This window comes from Balaenoptera acutorostrata, chromosome 17, assembly GCF_949987535.1.
Source record: "Balaenoptera acutorostrata chromosome 17, mBalAcu1.1, whole genome shotgun sequence".
Lineage (NCBI taxonomy): Eukaryota > Metazoa > Chordata > Mammalia > Artiodactyla > Balaenopteridae > Balaenoptera > Balaenoptera acutorostrata.
Genome location: NC_080080.1, coordinates 28,226,772 through 28,245,096, shown reverse-complemented (window position 1 = coordinate 28,245,096; position 18,325 = coordinate 28,226,772). Strand labels below are relative to the sequence as shown.

The following is an 18,325-nucleotide window of genomic DNA, read 5'->3' as shown; positions in this document are numbered from 1 at the left end:
TGCAAAACAGAAAAAGGAATTATTTTAAATACATTTTATTGTTATCTTGGTTATCTCTTTACTTCTAGTTTGTGATTTTACATGTTAAGCATTTGGGAAGAAACAAATCCTGATGCCCAGTGATATTCAAAACATGCCTGAGTTAAATAAGAGATTTTGGTAAAATATGAATGGTGGCAATTCCTATCTCTACTACACTCACAGGCTTGCATAGGCCACAGACTCACATGTTTTACAAATACTCTTTTTAATGCTAAAGGGTCAAGGAAATGGATGGATTACTTTTCCGGGCTCTCAGATTTCAGCCAGTTCCTTTCTGCTGAGAATAAGCTATAAGGTCACAGAACAAAGTGAGGCTTAGTATGAGTAAATGAATACAAATCATCAAAACATATGGGGTTGGCTCTCTTAATGTAGTGTAAAATCAGTAAATAGAAGGAGGATTTATTGAGAGTTACTATAAGCTACTTACAATATATTCGTATTTGTGATAGTTGAGGTGTGATTACTTTTTAAAAGGTGATTAAATGATTTAAATATCCCTATTATTTATCCAATTATCATTTATTAGTATTTATCCAGTTAATATTTTCTGCATATTATTTATATAATTAATATTTAGCCTAATGTCAGACATTTTCTAGGCATAGAGGATTCATTTGTGAAGAAATTGGTCAAACTATAGGGGAAATTGCATTGAAGGGGGAGAGGCAGACACTAAATGAACAGATACATGTGTGTTATTTCAGATTATAATCTTTGTAATGAAGGAAATAAAACAGGTATGATAGAGACTGCCATGGTAGAGGGTGGCAGATAACATTAAATAGAGTGGCCAGAGAAAGCCTCTCTCAAGGGTATGACAGGGTTCAGGACATGCTACCCCAAAATATGAATACTTTAAGGGAAGAAATTTCTGCACGTGCAGGAAGGACTTTCTGGCTTTCCCCTGAAGCAGGTCACAAAACCTTCATGTGACAGTTGCCCTCCTTTTACCCAGAGGAAAGAGACATCCTGAAGACAAAGTGACACAGAGAAGAATCTGAATGGCCAACCCTTGCTGTTTCTCCCAGTTTCCTACACTTAGCTCATACCCTATCACAATTTTCCTCTACTCTCCACTCTTCCATAAAAATGCTCAGGTTTAACCATTTCTTCAGGTCTTCATTTCTCATGTCATGTAAAACTTATATTGAATAAATCTATGTGCTTTTCTCTTGTTAATGACTTTTGTTACAGGGGTCCCAGCTGAGAACTTGGAAGGGTAGAGGAAAAAGTTCTTTTTCCTCCCCTGCAAGTACTTTTGAGCAGAGACTTGGTTGACAAAGAGGAGCTTGTCATATATGATATACAGAGATTCTAAGACTTGACCTTGCTCTGTCACTTATCTCTGCCTTTCTTACCTTTCAGGAATATCCAGTGATAGTTAACTGTGTAAAAAAAAAAAAAAATCTGGGGGGAATTTTTTAAGTCTTAAGAATATTATCCTGACCAATTTTTAATAAAAATGTGACTATATTTGCTTTGATATATCTAATTTTAAAAATGTATATCACCTATGATTTTATTAAGTGACTGAATTCAACTTAAGGAAATGTTGAGATAATTCAAAATATAGAATTCTTGCTATCAAACAAAAGCATATTTATTTTAGAGACCTAAATGTATGATTTGTTCTCTCTGATAATACCATGGTTGTAACCAATGTAAGTTAAATTAGAATTGTTTAGTAGTTATTAAGAAATATAAACCTATTTTTTAAATTGTTCTTGAATTTGGCACTTGAATTTTTCTAAGGAAGGAGAAGAGATTGTGATAACAACCACAAGCTATGATTTCCACCAGACTGAAATTAGAAGTATCGTTAAAATCCTGCATGATCACAAAATTCTCATTCTCAATGATACCCTTTCCTATACTCACTTTGGTAAGTGGCTGTTCTTTAACCAAATAGATATATAATTAAAATGTCTCGAAATATTCACAGTTTAGTGCTCTCCTCTGTAATTACAATCATTTGATAAAACATCTCAGATTTTTAGAGGAGCATTTCACTTAGGTTGGCACTGGTACCCAAAGGATGGTACTGTTTGTGTGTTGGCTGCAAAGAGTCCCTGCTGTGTGTATTAATTCATTCAGCAAATATTCAGCAGTGACCATTACATTCTATGGGATAAGGCTGACACTTTCTGTTTTAGGCAAGCTTCTAGAGATTCGTACGCACACTGAAATTTGAGAACCCTTGATCCAAGAGCATCTTTGTCCTGATTTGTTTCATTGACGCATTCCTCAGCGGTAACTGCACTTAGACAAGCTACAGCAAAATGGTAAAACTCTAATTCTCAAGGAAAGAAGGAGTTAATCAGAATCAACTGAAGATGATCTTTCAACTTGTAGGATCAGGGCTTTCCCAGCGCCCCAGCCTTTCCCCATTTCACATGCTACCTTCATCTGAATCCCAGGAAGTGGAAGCAGACAGGAGTGTAACGTTAGAAAAGCCATTCAGATACTTCTGATGCTCCTGAGAGCTACAGCTAAGGCGGCATTATGCACTGGTGGATATCAGACTTGCATGAAAAAGAAACTTAAAAGAACTTTTTAAAGCAGTATTTTGATAGAAGCACGTGTCTATCATTCTATATCACATATTTTTTTCTTTAAATCAAAAGAAAAAGGTTTCTTTGAAGAACATTTTAGTCGTAAAATAGTGTTTGAAGTTCGACAGTATAGATTCTTTCATTTAAAGTACCAAACACTTCTCTCTGTTTGAAATGTACCTGCATATCTTAAAGTTTTGGGTAAGACTTCTAGAAACGTAGAATGTAATTTAGGTTCTGTTTTGTTTTGCTTTTTAATTTTATTTATTTATTTATTTATTTTTGGCTGTGTTGGGTCTTTGCTGCTGCACGCGGGCTTTCTCCAGCTGCAGCGAGCAGGGGCCACTCTTCATTGCAGCGCGCAGGCCTCTCACTGCGGTGGCCTCTCCTGCTGCGGAGCACGGGCTCCAGGCGCACGGGCTTCGGTAGTTGTGGCACGTGGGCTCAGCAGCTGTGGCTCACGGGCTCCAGAGCGCAGGCTCAGCAGCCGTGGCGCACTGGCCTAGTTGCTCCGCGGCACGTGACATCTTCCTGGAGCAGGGCTCGAACCCGTGTCCCCTGCATTGGCAGGTGGACTGCCAACCACTGCGCCACCAGGGAAGCCCCTAGGTTCTGTTTTAAAATTATTAAGATGTAAACGTACAGACTATGTTTGATATACTACTACATATTTATAAAGAATTGTAGTTGGTACAAAATATGTCACAGGAAAAGAGGAACAAACCAAGGTTTAGGTATCAGGAGAGGTAATACCTACGTATTGCTGACTGTCTACATGGCCCTGGGCAAGTTCATTTACTTCTCTATCTCATTTCCTCATCTGTTAAAATTGCACTAAGCTTCCCAACTTGTCTCACAAGAGTGTTTTTGTGTATAATTTGAAGTGTTTGCAAAATACCTATGAAGCAGTAACTTTGTAAGTGCTGATTATAATAACCTTTTTGCTGTAAATAGAAGAAATACTTTTGATTATTTTATAAATAAAAAGGTATAATTTCTGGCTGCCATCTGTGTACATGTAAGCGTGTAACTCTAATCAATTCATGTATTTATGTTGACTTTTGGCATATTAGAAAGTTACGTGGTCTGTGAGCTGCAGAGAAACTAATAAAGACAGGTATTTCTTAGTGTTGGTAATAATCTGTCCTTCTGCTGCAGCTGAAAGATACCATGTTCCTGGAACCGGTCAGAGCTACACATTAGCAGCTGATGTTGGGATACTGAATAGAAACATCAAAATACTTGGTGAGGATTATCCAGGTTGGCTGAAGGAATCTTTTGGTGCACGCGTCCTAGTCAGCTCATTCACTGAAAATACGGTGACATTTAAAGGTTAGTACAAATTCAGTTTATTTTTCTAAATGAAATATAGCAGGGTCTCTTCTGTGTTTAGTTCTTAAATAATCCTCACTCCTTTATAGGATCATCTGTGTTAAAAAAACAAAATCCAACTGAGGAAATTTTAAAGATCTTACTGGCTTTATTCAAGGATTCATGAATCAGGCAGCATCCAATCTAGCTGATACAAAGGAGCGTCAAAGAGCTGTGCAAAATAAAAGACTTTTATAGGCAAAAGGGAGCAGGAACAAGGCAAAAAAGAGGATTGGTTTACTAGGCAAAAAAGAGGATTGGTTATTGCAAGGTTACTTTCCCTGTAGGGGGCAGAGGTTTATCAGGCAGATTACCTAACCAATGCTGATCAGGGAATTCATGATGGACTGGTTTAAGGTTCCATTTCAGGAGAACTGAAACTGTAATTAAGTCTGTTTGATGATGGAGGGCTTAGCAAAAGTGACTCCATTTTGGGCCTGATGTCTTGTTTTTAACACGTTGAAAAATAAAGGCTTGAGAGGGATTATGCAGTCAGGTGCCACCCTCCAGAACCCAATTCCTAACATTATTCTACTAATTTTATCTTTATAGACAAAATAATTATCAAATTAACAATGACCTTAGGTAACAGCTAGCCCAACCTTGCCCTCAAACAGAAATCATTTCATAACAAGCACACTGATCTGTTATTTTTGTTTGAAGGAAAATTTCAAATATATTTCAAAGATAGAGAAATGTATAATATAATGCTTATCATCACCAATTACCCCAAGTATCAACTTTGGCCAGTCTTGTTTGATCTATGAGCTCACCCATTTTCTTCAAGCCCACAGATTATTTTGAAGCAGCAAGCATATATTTTTTAAGATATAATTGACATATAACATTGTATAAGTTTAAGGTCTACAATGTGTTGATTTGATACACTTATATATTACAATATGATTACCACAGTAGCATTAGCTAACATCTCTATCATGTCATATGTTATTATTTGTGTGTGTGTGTGGTGAAAACAATTAAGAGCTAGTCTCTTAGCAACTTTGAAGTTTATAATATGGTATTTTTACTGTATCCCTAAGCTGTACATTATATCTCCAAGACTATTTATCTACTAGTTACAAGTTTATACCCTTAAACAGCTCCCTATTTCTCCCACCCCACAGGTCCTGGTAACCATCTTTCTACTCTCTATTTTTATGAGTTCAGCTTTTTTAGATTCCACATATAAATGAGATCATACAGCATTTATCTTTCTATCTCTGACTTATCTCACTTAGCATAATTCCTTCAAAGTCCATCCGTGTTGTCCCAAATGACAGGATTTCCTTCTTTCTCACTCCTGGCTGAATGATAAGATATATGTATACACACAGTGGAATGTTTTAGATAGATAGATAGATAGATAGATAGATAGATAGATAGGGAGGTATCTCACATCTTTATCCATTCACCCATTAATAGACATTTAGGTTGTTTCTATATCTTGGCTATTATGAATGAAGCAACCATGTATTACTTCATCTAGAAATATTTTAGTGTGTAAATCTAAAAGACTTCTTTAAAAACATCTCTAAGAATCAGATTTTAAAATGTTAGTAATTATTTCTAAACATCAAATGATTGTTCAGAATCCTCCAGTTCATTCCTTCTTTCCCTTCCTTCCTCCCTCCTTCCCTCTTCCCCTTTCCCCTCCCCCTCCTCTTTCCTTCTTTCTTTTCTTTCCTTCCTTTCTTTCTTTCCTTCTTTCTCTTTCGCTGTCTTTGTTCAAATTGGGGTCTAAATAAGATCCATGTTGCAATTGGTTATGAATCTTAAATCTCTAATTCATTTCTCTTTCATTGCAATTTATTTATAAAAGAAGTTAGGTCATCTGTCCTATAGTGTTTCTAATAGTCTGAATTTAGTGATGCATCCCTAGAATTTAACTAGTCCCTGCCTCCCTTGTATTTTCTATGCATAAGTAGAAAATTTAGAACTAGCAAATTGACCAGACCGGGACTCAATTTTTAGGCACTAATTCCTCATAGTTGGTTGTTATTTTTCCATTAATAGGCACATAATGTACGATTGTTTTTCCTTTTGTGATATTAGCTGTTATTAATTATCATTGCCTGGATCTATTGAATCACTGAGGTTTAAAATGGTGATATTTTAATTCTACTATTCCCTCCTCATTTATAATCTCAAATATTTCTCTAAAGAGAGGCTTCCCCAGACCACTGACTACCCTGAAGGATAGTTTAGACAGAAAAAATGTTTGATTCTTTCCTCTTATTAACTAGTTTTCAAAACAATGAGTTGGTTGCCAAGCATCCTCCAAAGATAACAAGGAGTTTTTGTTTTGTTTTGTTATTAGTATCATTATTAGTTCCATGGATTTAAACATATTTGATATGTTCTAATCCATTGTGAACATTAACCTTATTGATACTGAAAATGCCCTCTCATTGACCTTCAGAACCTTTTCATGTTGGTGCCTAAGTCCTCCTCCTTATGACTGTTTTTTTTTTAATTACAAATTTATTTATTTATTTATTTATTTATTTATTTATTGCCACGTTGGGTCTTTGTTGCTGTGTGCGGGCTTTTCTCTAGTTGTGGCGAGCGGCAGCTACTCTTCGTTGCAGTGCGCGGGCTTCTCATTGTGGTGGCTTCTCTTGTTGTGGAGCACGGGCTCTAGGCACGTGGGCTTCAGTAGTTGTGGTGCGTGGGCTCAGTAGTTGTGGCACAGGGGCTTAGTTGCTCCGCAGCATGTGGGATCTTCCCAGACCAGGGATTGAACCCATGTCCCCTGCACTGGCAGGTGGATTCTTAACCACTGTGCCACCAGGGAAGTCCCTGACTGTTTTTGGTTTTTTTTTAGCTTCTTCACTTTCTGATATGACAAGCACATGTTGTAATATTTTTTTTCTTGCTGAGACTGGGAGTAAGTTCTTCCTGCAAGTAACCCTGGTTCTTTTTATTGGAAGCTGGTGTTTCAATCTCACAATCTGGGTATAAGGAGTAATCCTCTATTCTTGACTTGAACTGTTTCATCAGGAGCTCACTTGGTTACAATACTGCCTATTCCATTTTGCAACAGCTCTCATTTTAGAAAATCTTTATATTGAGGAAGCAGCTATCCCACTATAACTTCTACCTATTGGTCATAATCTGCCAACAGAAGCTTAACTGATGAGGAGAATAGTAATGATGATCGTAAAGTGATACAAGATTCCAGACACTGTGCTTAGAATTAAACACATATTATGTCATTCAGTCTTCATAGTATTATGGCATAAATATTGTCCTCTTTTTAAAGATAAAGAATTAGATGATTAGAGGGGTGAAATTACTCTGATCTTGGATACTAATCCATGTTGTTTCACTTAAGGTCCCATGATGGACCCTATTCACATGTCAACCTTTCCTTGCTCCAATAAATTATTTTGTGATGTAATTAAAGAAAATGCATCTATGGCTTTTGTAGGCCTGGGGTCTGTAGTAATCATTTATTCTCTATCTATCTTATTAATCTTATGTTCTCCACCATACATCTGATCGCTGGCTCATGGATTTCCAGACAGGCTTTTCCCTTCTAGTATAAAATAACTCTTCTCCAATGTATTTTATTAGATATCAGTTTTTGAAACAAGGAATACCCTCTACTGTATTCTTACCAGCGATGAATCTCCGTGCCTCAGTTTCCTTGTATAGAAGACAGGAATAATAAAAGTTCCTAAGTCACAGATGTTGTGTGAGAATTAAAGCACACATTGCCTGTTAAGCACTTAGTACAGAGCTCGGCACAGAGTCATGGCTCGTGGGTTGTTATTGCTGTTCTTAATAATCTATGAAATTGCCTTTTGTCACTTCAGTGGCACTTATGACAAACTCGGTCAGCAGATACTTGGCAATGCATATTCTGGAAAAAATTATGTAAAGATAATGTCCTTAACAGTTCTTTAGAGCATCAAAATTGAAATGTCAGGTAAATTATAACTTGTGCCTCATGCCATGCATTCTCAACAGGGACTGTATCACTACCAACAGGTGAAAATTGACTCTTGGGGGGAAAAAAAAACCGTAACCAGTTTGTGGTCCTCCAAAGGGCCACCATACCTTGACAAATATGTAGTATATCTGTGGTATTAAAATGTCATGGAGAGGGAACGCTATTCAGAGAGAGAAATGTCTAAAAAGGTTCTTGTGAGGGGCAGTAAAAAAACAAATTCAGAAACATTGCCTTATTTGGATTAAAAGGGCAAAGAGGGCTTCCCTGGTGGCGCAGTGGTTGAGAATCTGCCTGCTAGTGCAGGGGACACGGGTTCGAGCCCTGGTCTGGGAAGATCCCACATGCCACGGAGCGGCTGGGCCCGTGGGCCACAATTGCTGAGCCTGCGCGTCTGGAGCCTGTGCCCCGCAACGGGAGGGGCCGCGATGGAGAAAGGCCCGCGCACCGCGATGAAGAGCGGTCCCCGCACCGCGATGAAGAGTGGCCCCCGCTTGCCGCAACTGGAGAAAGCCCTCGCACGAACCGAAGACCCAATACAGACAAAAATAAATTAATTAATTAATTAAAAAAAGAAAATCCTTAAAAAAAAAAAAGGGCAAAGAAAAATGAATACAATTTTCATGAAAAAGTTGAAAACAAATTTGTAATTTGGAAAATTACAAAAACTTCAGTAGTTTTTCAAAATTTTTATTCAGCTTCAAGGAAAAAAAATGTGTAACTCTTTTCCCCACTAGGAAGTGCAAGAATAAGTAATGTGGAATTTTATCACAGCGGTCAAGAGGGCTTCAGGGATAGCACGGATCCAAGATATGCTGTAACATTTCTTAACCTGGGACAGGTTTGTACTTTATTTTTAATTTTTGCATATACCCAAAATTAAGTATTTTGATTTTGATTTGATTTTCATTTAACTTTACTAAATACCCATATCTTAGAATTGCTAAGACTATAATCTAATATAATAAAACTTTCTTAGATGTATTTCCCATTAAAGTTTTTAGACTTACAACAGTATTTGATTCCAACCATTTTATGCGTTATTTAAGGTCAGTAAAAAAAAAAAAAAAAAAAAACAGAAAATGGAACACAAAAGGTGAAAGAATTGAAGATCTATAATAGTATTTCACATCTCTACTTTACTTTACAATGACCAAAAATATTTTCAAACAGTTACTATTAAACAAAGTGAGTGTTGCTTAAATTTCTCAAATGAAAAGCATGTCTGTATATCCATGCCTCTGTCAAAAGTGGGAAAATAAATATGCTTAGAGGGCTGCTGATTTAAGAAAAAATGAGAAAGAGCATATTTCTTATATAGAATTTGAAAAAGAATAGATACATGTATAACTGAATCACTTTGCTGTACACCTGAAACTAACACAACATTGTTAATCAACTATGCTCCAATATAAAATAAAAATATGAAAAGTAAATAAAATAAAATAAAATAAATATATATTATGGAGGGGAGATAAATTGGGAGTCTGGGATTAATATATACACACTACTATACATAAAATAACAAGGACGTACTGTATAGCACAGGGAACTGTACTCAATATTCTTGTAATAACCTATAATGGAAAAGAATCTGGAAAAGAATAGATACATATGTATAACTGAATCACTTTGCTTACACTTGAAACTGACACAACGTGGTAAATCAACTATATGTTAATAAAGATAAATAAATAAATAAATAATTTAAATCATGTAGGTTTGGAATTGAAACCCCTAAACTACTTACTGACTGTTTCCTACAGACATTTGAATTGTATGTAACCCCTGCCTTGAGTATCGACTTCCGTGGTTAAAAAAAAAAAAAATCCCTGCTCATCATATAATAAACTGTTCTGAAAAATAATTTTTAGTTCCTTAGCATTTTATAGGTAATGATAGAAATATAAATGCATAGAAAAGCACTTGAGAATTTTTAATTCACATTTAAAATAAGCATTTCTTTTTTGCTTTTTTTAATCATAAACCTAAGATACATGGAAATTTCCCAGGATTAAAAGGTCTGCTGGCAAGTCATCTCCTTTCATGGAATGTAAATTGAGTATTTTGTTTATCAAGATTTGTTTTCTGAAAATCACCTACTTCAAATTTTTTTCTTTAAATGTCTTTTAACTTTGTTTTTAAAATGTTCACTGAATCCTGATGTTTTATAGATTCAAGAACGTGGCTCATCTTATATTCAAGGCTGTGCTTTTCACAGTGGCTTTTCCCCTGCAGTTGGTGTATTTGGGACAGATGGATTGGACATAGATGATAACGTGATTCACTTTACAGTGGGGGAAGGTAATATGATAATATTTCGGTCCAATAACACGTCTTCTGAGACAGCCTTGTCTGCAAACTCTAGAGCCAGGGTGTCCAATTGATCTTTCTTCAAGAATGGAAATAAAGGGTCTATGTTTGTGCTAACATGGTAATTACTAAACTGCATGTGGCCATTGAACACTTGAAATGTGGCTAATGTGACTGAGAAACTGGATTTTAATTTTAATGGTACTTAATTATATTACTTTACATTTAAGTAGTCACATGTGGCTATGGCTATCATATTGGACAGTACAGCTCTAGAAGAATTATTTACCAGACCATGATCTTATGTGAGTTAGTTATTTAATCACCATTAGTTTAAATTACTGACTTTTAACATACTTCTCACATATAAAACAAAAAGATTATTTACAAATAAAGATAATTTTTTAAAAAAATATATTTGATTTGATTTAGGGGGTTGTCCTTTCTTGAATATCAGTCTAAACCATAATACAAATTCATTTAAGGTGTATAAAATTTGTGTATATTTGTTAAAATCTAAGGTGGAGCCTGTGAACCCACATATTTAACAAAAGATTTTAATTCAGGTAGTCTATTAAAGAGGTAGAGTATCAAAGAGTTCAGAGGGTTCACTCTAAAATCAAAAGGGTTCGTTTGTCAGGTTCAAACGAGAAAACTAATTTCATGGAAGAAATGAAAGACATTCCCTATAGTACTCATTTGGGGGAATTTTCTTTTTTTCCAGGCGTGAGAATATGGGGGGATGCCAACAGAGTCCGAGGAAACTTGGTTACACTTTCAGTTTGGCCAGGAACCTATCAGAACAGAAAAGACTTGAGCTCAACTCTCTGGCATGCAGCAATTGAGGTAGTGTGAACAAATTTAAAATTATAAGTAGACAAAATTATAACTTGTAATTCCCTTATTGAAGATTATAATTTCTGTAGAATTTGTAAATCTCAAAATGTCATTGAAAATGATTTCTTCCTTAGATAAAGATTGTGGATAAAGTGAGCTGATTAAAGGAGTGAATGAACTTTCTTTAAAGATGTTGTGAGCTCCAGTAGCCATTGGATTTTTCTCTGTGGTGACGTCCATTGGTTTAAATAGTTCTCTTATTTACTTGCTTCTCCAACATTAATTATTGCTTTCAAGTTCCATTACAGGGTCTCTCTGCTTCTAATTGACTGAATGCCTTACACATTTTACTATTTAACTCTGAATTTAAATGCAAAATTATAATGATAGACTATAAAATCTCTAAAATCCATTTCTCATCTAAAATTCTTATGATTCTATATGCAAGGTTATTTACTCTTATCGGATATTACTAATTGGGCCCTTCTTGTTTCCCGTGAAGTTTCTTCAATTACTGTAGGTATTTATTTAGATGTAGAGTGAGATTGTAAGCAAGAAAATACAAAGTACAGAGAGGATTTAGAGGAAAGATAGCTTCCTCTTGTTTTTATCTTACTTACTTATACCCTAGGAAAGAAAAGGAATTTAAAAAGCTCTCTTTGAAAGATAGGGTAAGGATTGAATTTTGTTTTTGTACAACTATTAATAATCACCTTAAAGCAACATCTGAAAGCCTGGAACTTAGTATACATTTATAAGGTAATAATGTTCTCTTTTTGTCTATTTATAGATGTTAGAATGTAATCAAATATCAATTCCAAATCTTTAAGTTATCTATATCTTTTGAAAGGCATTTTTTTTAGTTTTATGAATTCCATTGGACTCTATTTTTATCATAATCTTTAAAAATAAGGCTGTTTAACATGCTTTAAATAAGTGAGATTTGGACTGTTTTGCTGATTCTATGTAGGCAAAAACTAAACCTTCTGTGCTCCATACTTTTCATTTTCTACCACTCTGGTTTGGCTCATAAAATAAATTTGTTTAGTAATTACCTACTTGTTCTAACCCAGTTTTTTATTATAGCAGATTTTCTTTAATGAATGCCTCTACTGAATTTTATGGTCCACTGTAATTGCCTTAGTTGTCTTTTTCTTAATAAATCAAATTGGTAACAGAATATAACCAAAAAAGAGTGATAAAATTTTTGTAGCCTTGTTATAATAATGGAATTTTGTCTATGGCTTGTTAATATTCAACCACGTCCAGTGGATTTTGTGACTGAAATGAAAAGTAATCTCTTTAATGTACTTTTATAATGAAGTCTAAAGTGTAGTATCTAGTGGTAGGTTTACACCAAGAACCTAAGGTAATTTCAGTACTTCATTTGTATTATAAATTTGAATGGGGTGAATATGAATTAAATTTTTACTCCTGGAAGTATCGTCATAATTAGTTTTCCAGTGTATGTTGCATACCTGCTCTCATTGCATAATTGTGTAAGAGCCTGATCCAAAGCATTTTCTTTATCGTTATACTAGATAAATAGAGGGACCAATACAGTCTTACAAAATAACGTAGTGGCTGGATTTGGAAGGGCAGGATATCGCATCAATGGTGAACCTTGCTCAAGTAAGTCTTTGGCATAGAGTCACTAAAATTAGGAAATAACTTGTCCAAATTTGTTCGAAATAAATAATTATTGTTTGTGAGTTGAAAAGTAATATTGCTTCTTCCTGGGCACTGAAAGAACTCAACAAACTAAATTATTTCCATATAATATTGGGTTTAAAGAAAAAATTAAAACCTATTTTCTTCTCATCTTTCACCCCTATCACCCTTCTCCGGCAGCCCCAGGATGCCACGCTCTTCCCTGGCCCTAGGACACTGCAGCCCCAGGTCCTCTCCTGAGACCCCGTCCCCATCCTCAGCCTCCTGAGACCGGGCCTTGCTGCTCCCCAGGCCTCCCCTTCACAGTCACTGCCTCAGGGAGGTCCCTGAGCCCCAGGCTGAGGAAGGTGACCAGCCCTGTCCTTGTGATACCCTCATGTCCTTCTGTCCAATCCCATGCCATTAGCTGTGCCTGTCACAGTGTGTTTGCATTCCTAATCCCACTGGACATGAGCTCTTCCTTGATAAGGGTATCTTTATTCTATCCCTGTGACTGCAGAGGAGATGAGAAGGAAAGAGAAAATCAGAGGGATAACCAGGGAGACAGAGTGAGCCAGAGAGTGTAAGGGAGAAAAAGAGGGGGTAAAGTAGAGAGTGGTGGACAGTTGGGTCTGATGCACTTGGGAAGACACAATAAGAGTGAAAGAGAGTAATCCAGGCAAGAAGCAGTGGGATGAAAATAAATGAAAGGGATCAGCAGAGAGATGGGGGAGGACAGAATAGGATAAGGTGTGTTGACTAATAGTATCAAGGGAATAAAAGAAGGACAGATCCTTTAAAAATAGGCTTTTAAGATAACTATTTTCCATGTTTATGATCCAAAAACTCTTAGCAACAGCTTCAGTGCTTGATTTGATGGTACTGAACAGTGATTATCTTATCCCACCACCACTTTCCCAAAAGCAACTTGTAAGCATAGAGATACATGCCTATAGGGATATGTCACTATTTCATGCTTCCGCTTTAAAGGAAGACATGCTCGCTATTCATATGTTAAAGCCTGCAAGCATGAAAAAAATCAAAGGACATGAACAGAGGGTTCTCAGATACATTTCTATCAGATTAGTAAAAATCAAAAATTAACTGAACAACTGCTCTCCTGGCAAGGCTGTAGGGAAATAGTAACATTTACACTTTGCTGGTTGAAGGACAAAATGATATAACCCCTACAGAGGGGAATCTGGCAATAGCTACCAAAATTATAGAGGCATTTACCTTTGACTCAGCATTTCTACTTCCTGTAATCTAACAGTTGCCTCTACAGCAGTTAGAAAAAGAGTTGTGAACAAGGTTATTCATCACAGCGTTGCCTGTACTGGCAGAAAATGGAAAGCTACCCTGTGTCCAGTTACTGTGGGTTAGTTATATAAAGCCAAACACTGGAACACTGGGCCCCTCTAAAAAAAGAAGGAAAAAAGATGCATACTATGTATTAATATGGAGAAATCACCAGAACATTCTAAAATGATAAGTGGAGGTTACTTAGAAAGGGAACAAAAGAATATGTATGGTATATGCATTTACATAAAGAAACACTGAAAGTGTAAAAGCAAAAAGTCATTGAAGGTAAGTAGGAACAGGGTGACTGGTCACTTATTACTGTATAACTTTCTATAAACTCTTGACTTTTAAACCAGATAAATTAATTATTGAATCAAAAAAGTAAAAGAATGCTAGACCTGCTGGCTTTACCTCTTGGGAAACTTAGCTAAAGGAAATGGAATTTTCTCTGAAAAATGTATAGCCCTTCTATAGTTGATTCTTTTAATCTCTATAGGTATTTTTGAAATTCTTTGAATAAGCATTTTTTTCTGTAAATTCAAAAATTATTGGACTTTAGCTAATTTTATTCTTGTGCAAAGTACATTTTGAAGGAATAAAACAACTTCGCCACAGATATAACTGATTCCCTGATGTATGTTCTTTTTAAATATTTTAGTTCCCAACAGCTTAAAGTAGCTTTTCTTTGACTTAAAATTTTAAAATATGTAATTTCTCTACAACTTCTTTGAAGTATCGTTGTGTTTTTTAATCAAAATATGACCTGTGAATGTGAATATTTACTAATATGTATAATTCCACGTAATGCATTTTTCACTGAATATATTGATCTTCCTAAATAATCGGGAGTGTTTATAAGGAGCAACTGAAATATGAGACATCACAGAGGAACTGAGGGTTTAAGTTCCTGGAATGGGACATCGATTTACACAATTCATCTCCCTAACAAGTGAGGGGCTGGGATGCTGGGAAGGGAACTCTGACACACGTGGGTCCAAAGGTGGAGCCATCCTTGTCCATGGGGCTACATTGTGCAGAACCGAGGTGTAGCCATGCAGACAGCTTCTTAGGGAGGAAACAACAGAAACCAGGCTGACCAACCATAGGTGAAATGTCAATCTCAAAGGACTAAGAAGAAGGGAGAAGCAATCGAAGATGGAGGAAGTTAGATCCTGGGGAACTGCGACAAGAGAGCTGGTACAAAGTACAATTTAGGAGGCAGTGCTGCTCTTTATGGGGAATCCTCAAATTTATGCATGATTGGGACGAGCTTTTAAGGTCACTGATCTGATTTGTACATATGTAAAACTTTCATGAAAATCCACTTTAATTATCCTGTATATTAATAATGGGTATAGCTTCCATTTATTGAGGCACTTCATGTGGGTTATTTCATTTCATTTTGAAACAACCCTGAATTAGACATTATAATTTTTTATATATGAGGAAACTTAAGTTATAAAATGCTAAGCAACTTTCCCAAGATCATGCATACATTAATTCAAGAAGTATTTGATGAGCACCTACCTCTGCATTACCTTCTAGGCTCTAGGAATCTGGCAGTGAAGGAGCTAGACACAGTTTCTTTCATGAAGCTTACGTTCTTATAGGAGAGAGGAGATGAATAATTCACAAATAAGTAGTAATTAAATATCAAAGTGAAAAAAAATTTAATTGCCATGTTAACTGACTGAGGTGCTAACTATGAATCCGGTAGTCAGAGAAGGCCTTCTAAGGAAGTGACACTTAACTTGAAAATGGGATGACCAGAAGGAACCAGTAACATTTATAGACAGCAAGTGGTATCATTGTGTTTTTCAAGTTTAGCCTTGTTTGAATTCAAACTTCATAATCTTTCTAAAGAAATTCATGTTTAATCAGATATAATAAGTTATGGGTGCTAGCACTAAAGTAAACTTTTGCAAATGAATATACAGTTATTCTGAGTAACATTGAAGAGGCAAATTAGATAAGAGAAATACTAAATAGAATAAACCATAAATAGCTTAACCATACAAATATTTGGTCATGTTGTTAAAATTTGCATCAGAATCATATATTTAACTTTTAAAAGAATTTCAACTTTAACTGATACTGCTTATAACTCTATGACTTGATTCATAATGTTAATTTACTGGTTCCATATTTCCTTCAAAGGTCAGTCTTATTCTCTGGAAAAGTGGTTTGACAATGAAGCCCATGGAGGTTTATTTGGTATCTATATGAACCAAGATGGCCTTCCTGGATGTTCTCTTATACAGGGATTTACCATTTGGGCATGCTGGGATTACGGAATTTATTTTCAGGTAAATGGATCCAAAAAAAGTGATTGTTTATTTTCTTTTATGATTATATTTCATACTATGTAACCTCCAAGTTCTATTACAGACCACGGAGAGTGTGCGTATCTATAACGTGACCCTGGTTGACAATGGAATGGCCATTTCTTCAATGATTTACATGCCACCTGCTGTATCTCACAGAATTTCCAGTAAAACAGTGCAGATTAAGGTAAGAATTGAACGCAGCCACACAAAACAGAAAGAGCAACTCTGAGAAGGGTAAAATTATTGAATACAAATGATTTTCTTGACTTCTTTGCCCTACTAGCCACACCTCCTGCCTTTGTGCTCATTACCTTCTGCCAGGAAGCTCTCCATCCTTCCCTCTCCCCCCTCCTTCCAGCAGCTCTTCTTGCTTATCACCTGCTAATCTTGCCACAATTAGTTAAATTTTCACTACCTCTTTGAAGTCTTTCCTGAACCAGCTTAGGTAGTTTTGACACTCCCTCCTCTTTTTGTTCCTACTTTCCCTGCACATATTCCTATCATGGAAACATAACATGTCTTTAAATATAATTATTTACATGCCTGTCTCCCCCCTCTGACTTTGATTGTCATCCACTTGGGGCAGAAATCACATCTTTTTTATCTTGGTTTAGTGAATGATCCACTTCTCAACGTTATACAGGTTGTGTTTTGCTACAGTGGAATTCATTATTATTCATTACTATGTCTTCTTTTAAGAAAAGTTATTATTAAAGCTTACTGTTTGAACTTTTTTTTTAAATAGAACTCATTAATTGTTGGAAGTAGCCCTGAATTTAATTGCTCTGATGTCCTAACTAATGATGATCCCAATATTGAACTTTCTGCTGCCCATCGAAGTTCTAGACCTCCATCAGGTAAAGATTTTAGAACTTTTAATTTTGGGGTTCATATGAGTGCATATTTCAAATTTCATTAACTTTCTTCTTTTTATAAAAGGTGGGAGAAGTGGGATTTGCTGGCCTACCTTTGCTTCAGCACACAACATGGCACCGCGGAAACCGCATGCAGGGGTCATGAGTTACAATGCCATCAGTGGTCTTTTGGACATCTCAGGCAAGTTTAAACATAGTCTTTGAAAGTCTACTCAGTTAAGTTCTGTAAAGAATATGTAGAATATAACTCGTAATGTTTCACTGTTAGTTAAAAAAAATAATGATTAAATTAATCTGCTCAATACGACAAGCAAAGACACCAGACAGAAGAGTCAATTTCAAGAATAGTTCCCTGGCAACATTCATACATATAAAAGAACTGACATTTCATTTTCTTTTTAAAACAACAGAAAAAGCACTGGTATAGTGATTTAATATTAATTAGTTTCTCTAAATTGTAAAGCCCTTTTATATAATTAGGGTTATATATTTTTTTTAATTAATTTATTTTATTTTATTTATTTATTTATTTATGGCTGTGTTGGGTCTTCGTTTCTGTGCAAGGGCTTTCTCTAGTTGCAGCAAGCGGGGGCCACTCTTCATCGCGGTGCGCGGGCCTCCCACTATCGCGGCCTCTCTTGTTGCGGAGCACAGGCTCCAGACACGCAGGCTCAGTAATTGTGGCTCACGGGCCTAGTCGCTCCGTGGCATGTGGGATCTTCCCAGACCAGGGCTCGAACCCGTGTCCCCTGCATTGGCAGGCAGATTCTCAACCACTGCGCCACCAGGGAAGCCCCCTAGGGTTATATTTTATTAGAAGCTTTTATGATGCAGAAATTTTAGTTCATAGAACTTAAATGTCTTGCCAAACTCCCACAGCTGCTGGCAGAACTAGGATTAGAATCAAGATCTCTTGACTTAAAATCTGCTGCTTTTTCACTGAACCAGGCTGCATCCTTAAAAATGTAAAATAATTAAAATAGATGTAGTAAACGTATCAAGTATTTTCGCTTTGCCCATTAAATACACTGAGCCATTCTCTATTTCAGTTTAGCAAATCTCCCTTTCATGATAACTTTAACCAGTGTCACCTGAAAG

The 18,325-nt window shown here is 36.0% G+C and overlaps 1 protein-coding gene across 2 annotated transcripts in view; it reads left to right on the top strand.

The window, feature by feature from the left end:
* PKHD1L1 (PKHD1 like 1) overlaps window positions 1-18,325 on the top strand; it is a 155,758-nt gene that overhangs the window by 112,090 nt on the left and 25,343 nt on the right. For both annotated transcript variants that reach the window (XM_057532372.1, XM_007188783.2), the window contains 10 exons: window positions 1,798-1,927; window positions 3,756-3,929; window positions 8,661-8,764; window positions 10,098-10,227; window positions 10,961-11,082; window positions 12,615-12,705; window positions 16,183-16,331; window positions 16,414-16,536; window positions 17,098-17,209; window positions 17,292-17,408. In XM_057532372.1, the coding sequence (XP_057388355.1) occupies window positions 1,798-1,927; window positions 3,756-3,929; window positions 8,661-8,764; window positions 10,098-10,227; window positions 10,961-11,082; window positions 12,615-12,705; window positions 16,183-16,331; window positions 16,414-16,536; window positions 17,098-17,209; window positions 17,292-17,408 (1,252 nt within the window). The remainder of the gene's footprint in view (window positions 1-1,797; window positions 1,928-3,755; window positions 3,930-8,660; window positions 8,765-10,097; window positions 10,228-10,960; window positions 11,083-12,614; window positions 12,706-16,182; window positions 16,332-16,413; window positions 16,537-17,097; window positions 17,210-17,291; window positions 17,409-18,325) is intronic.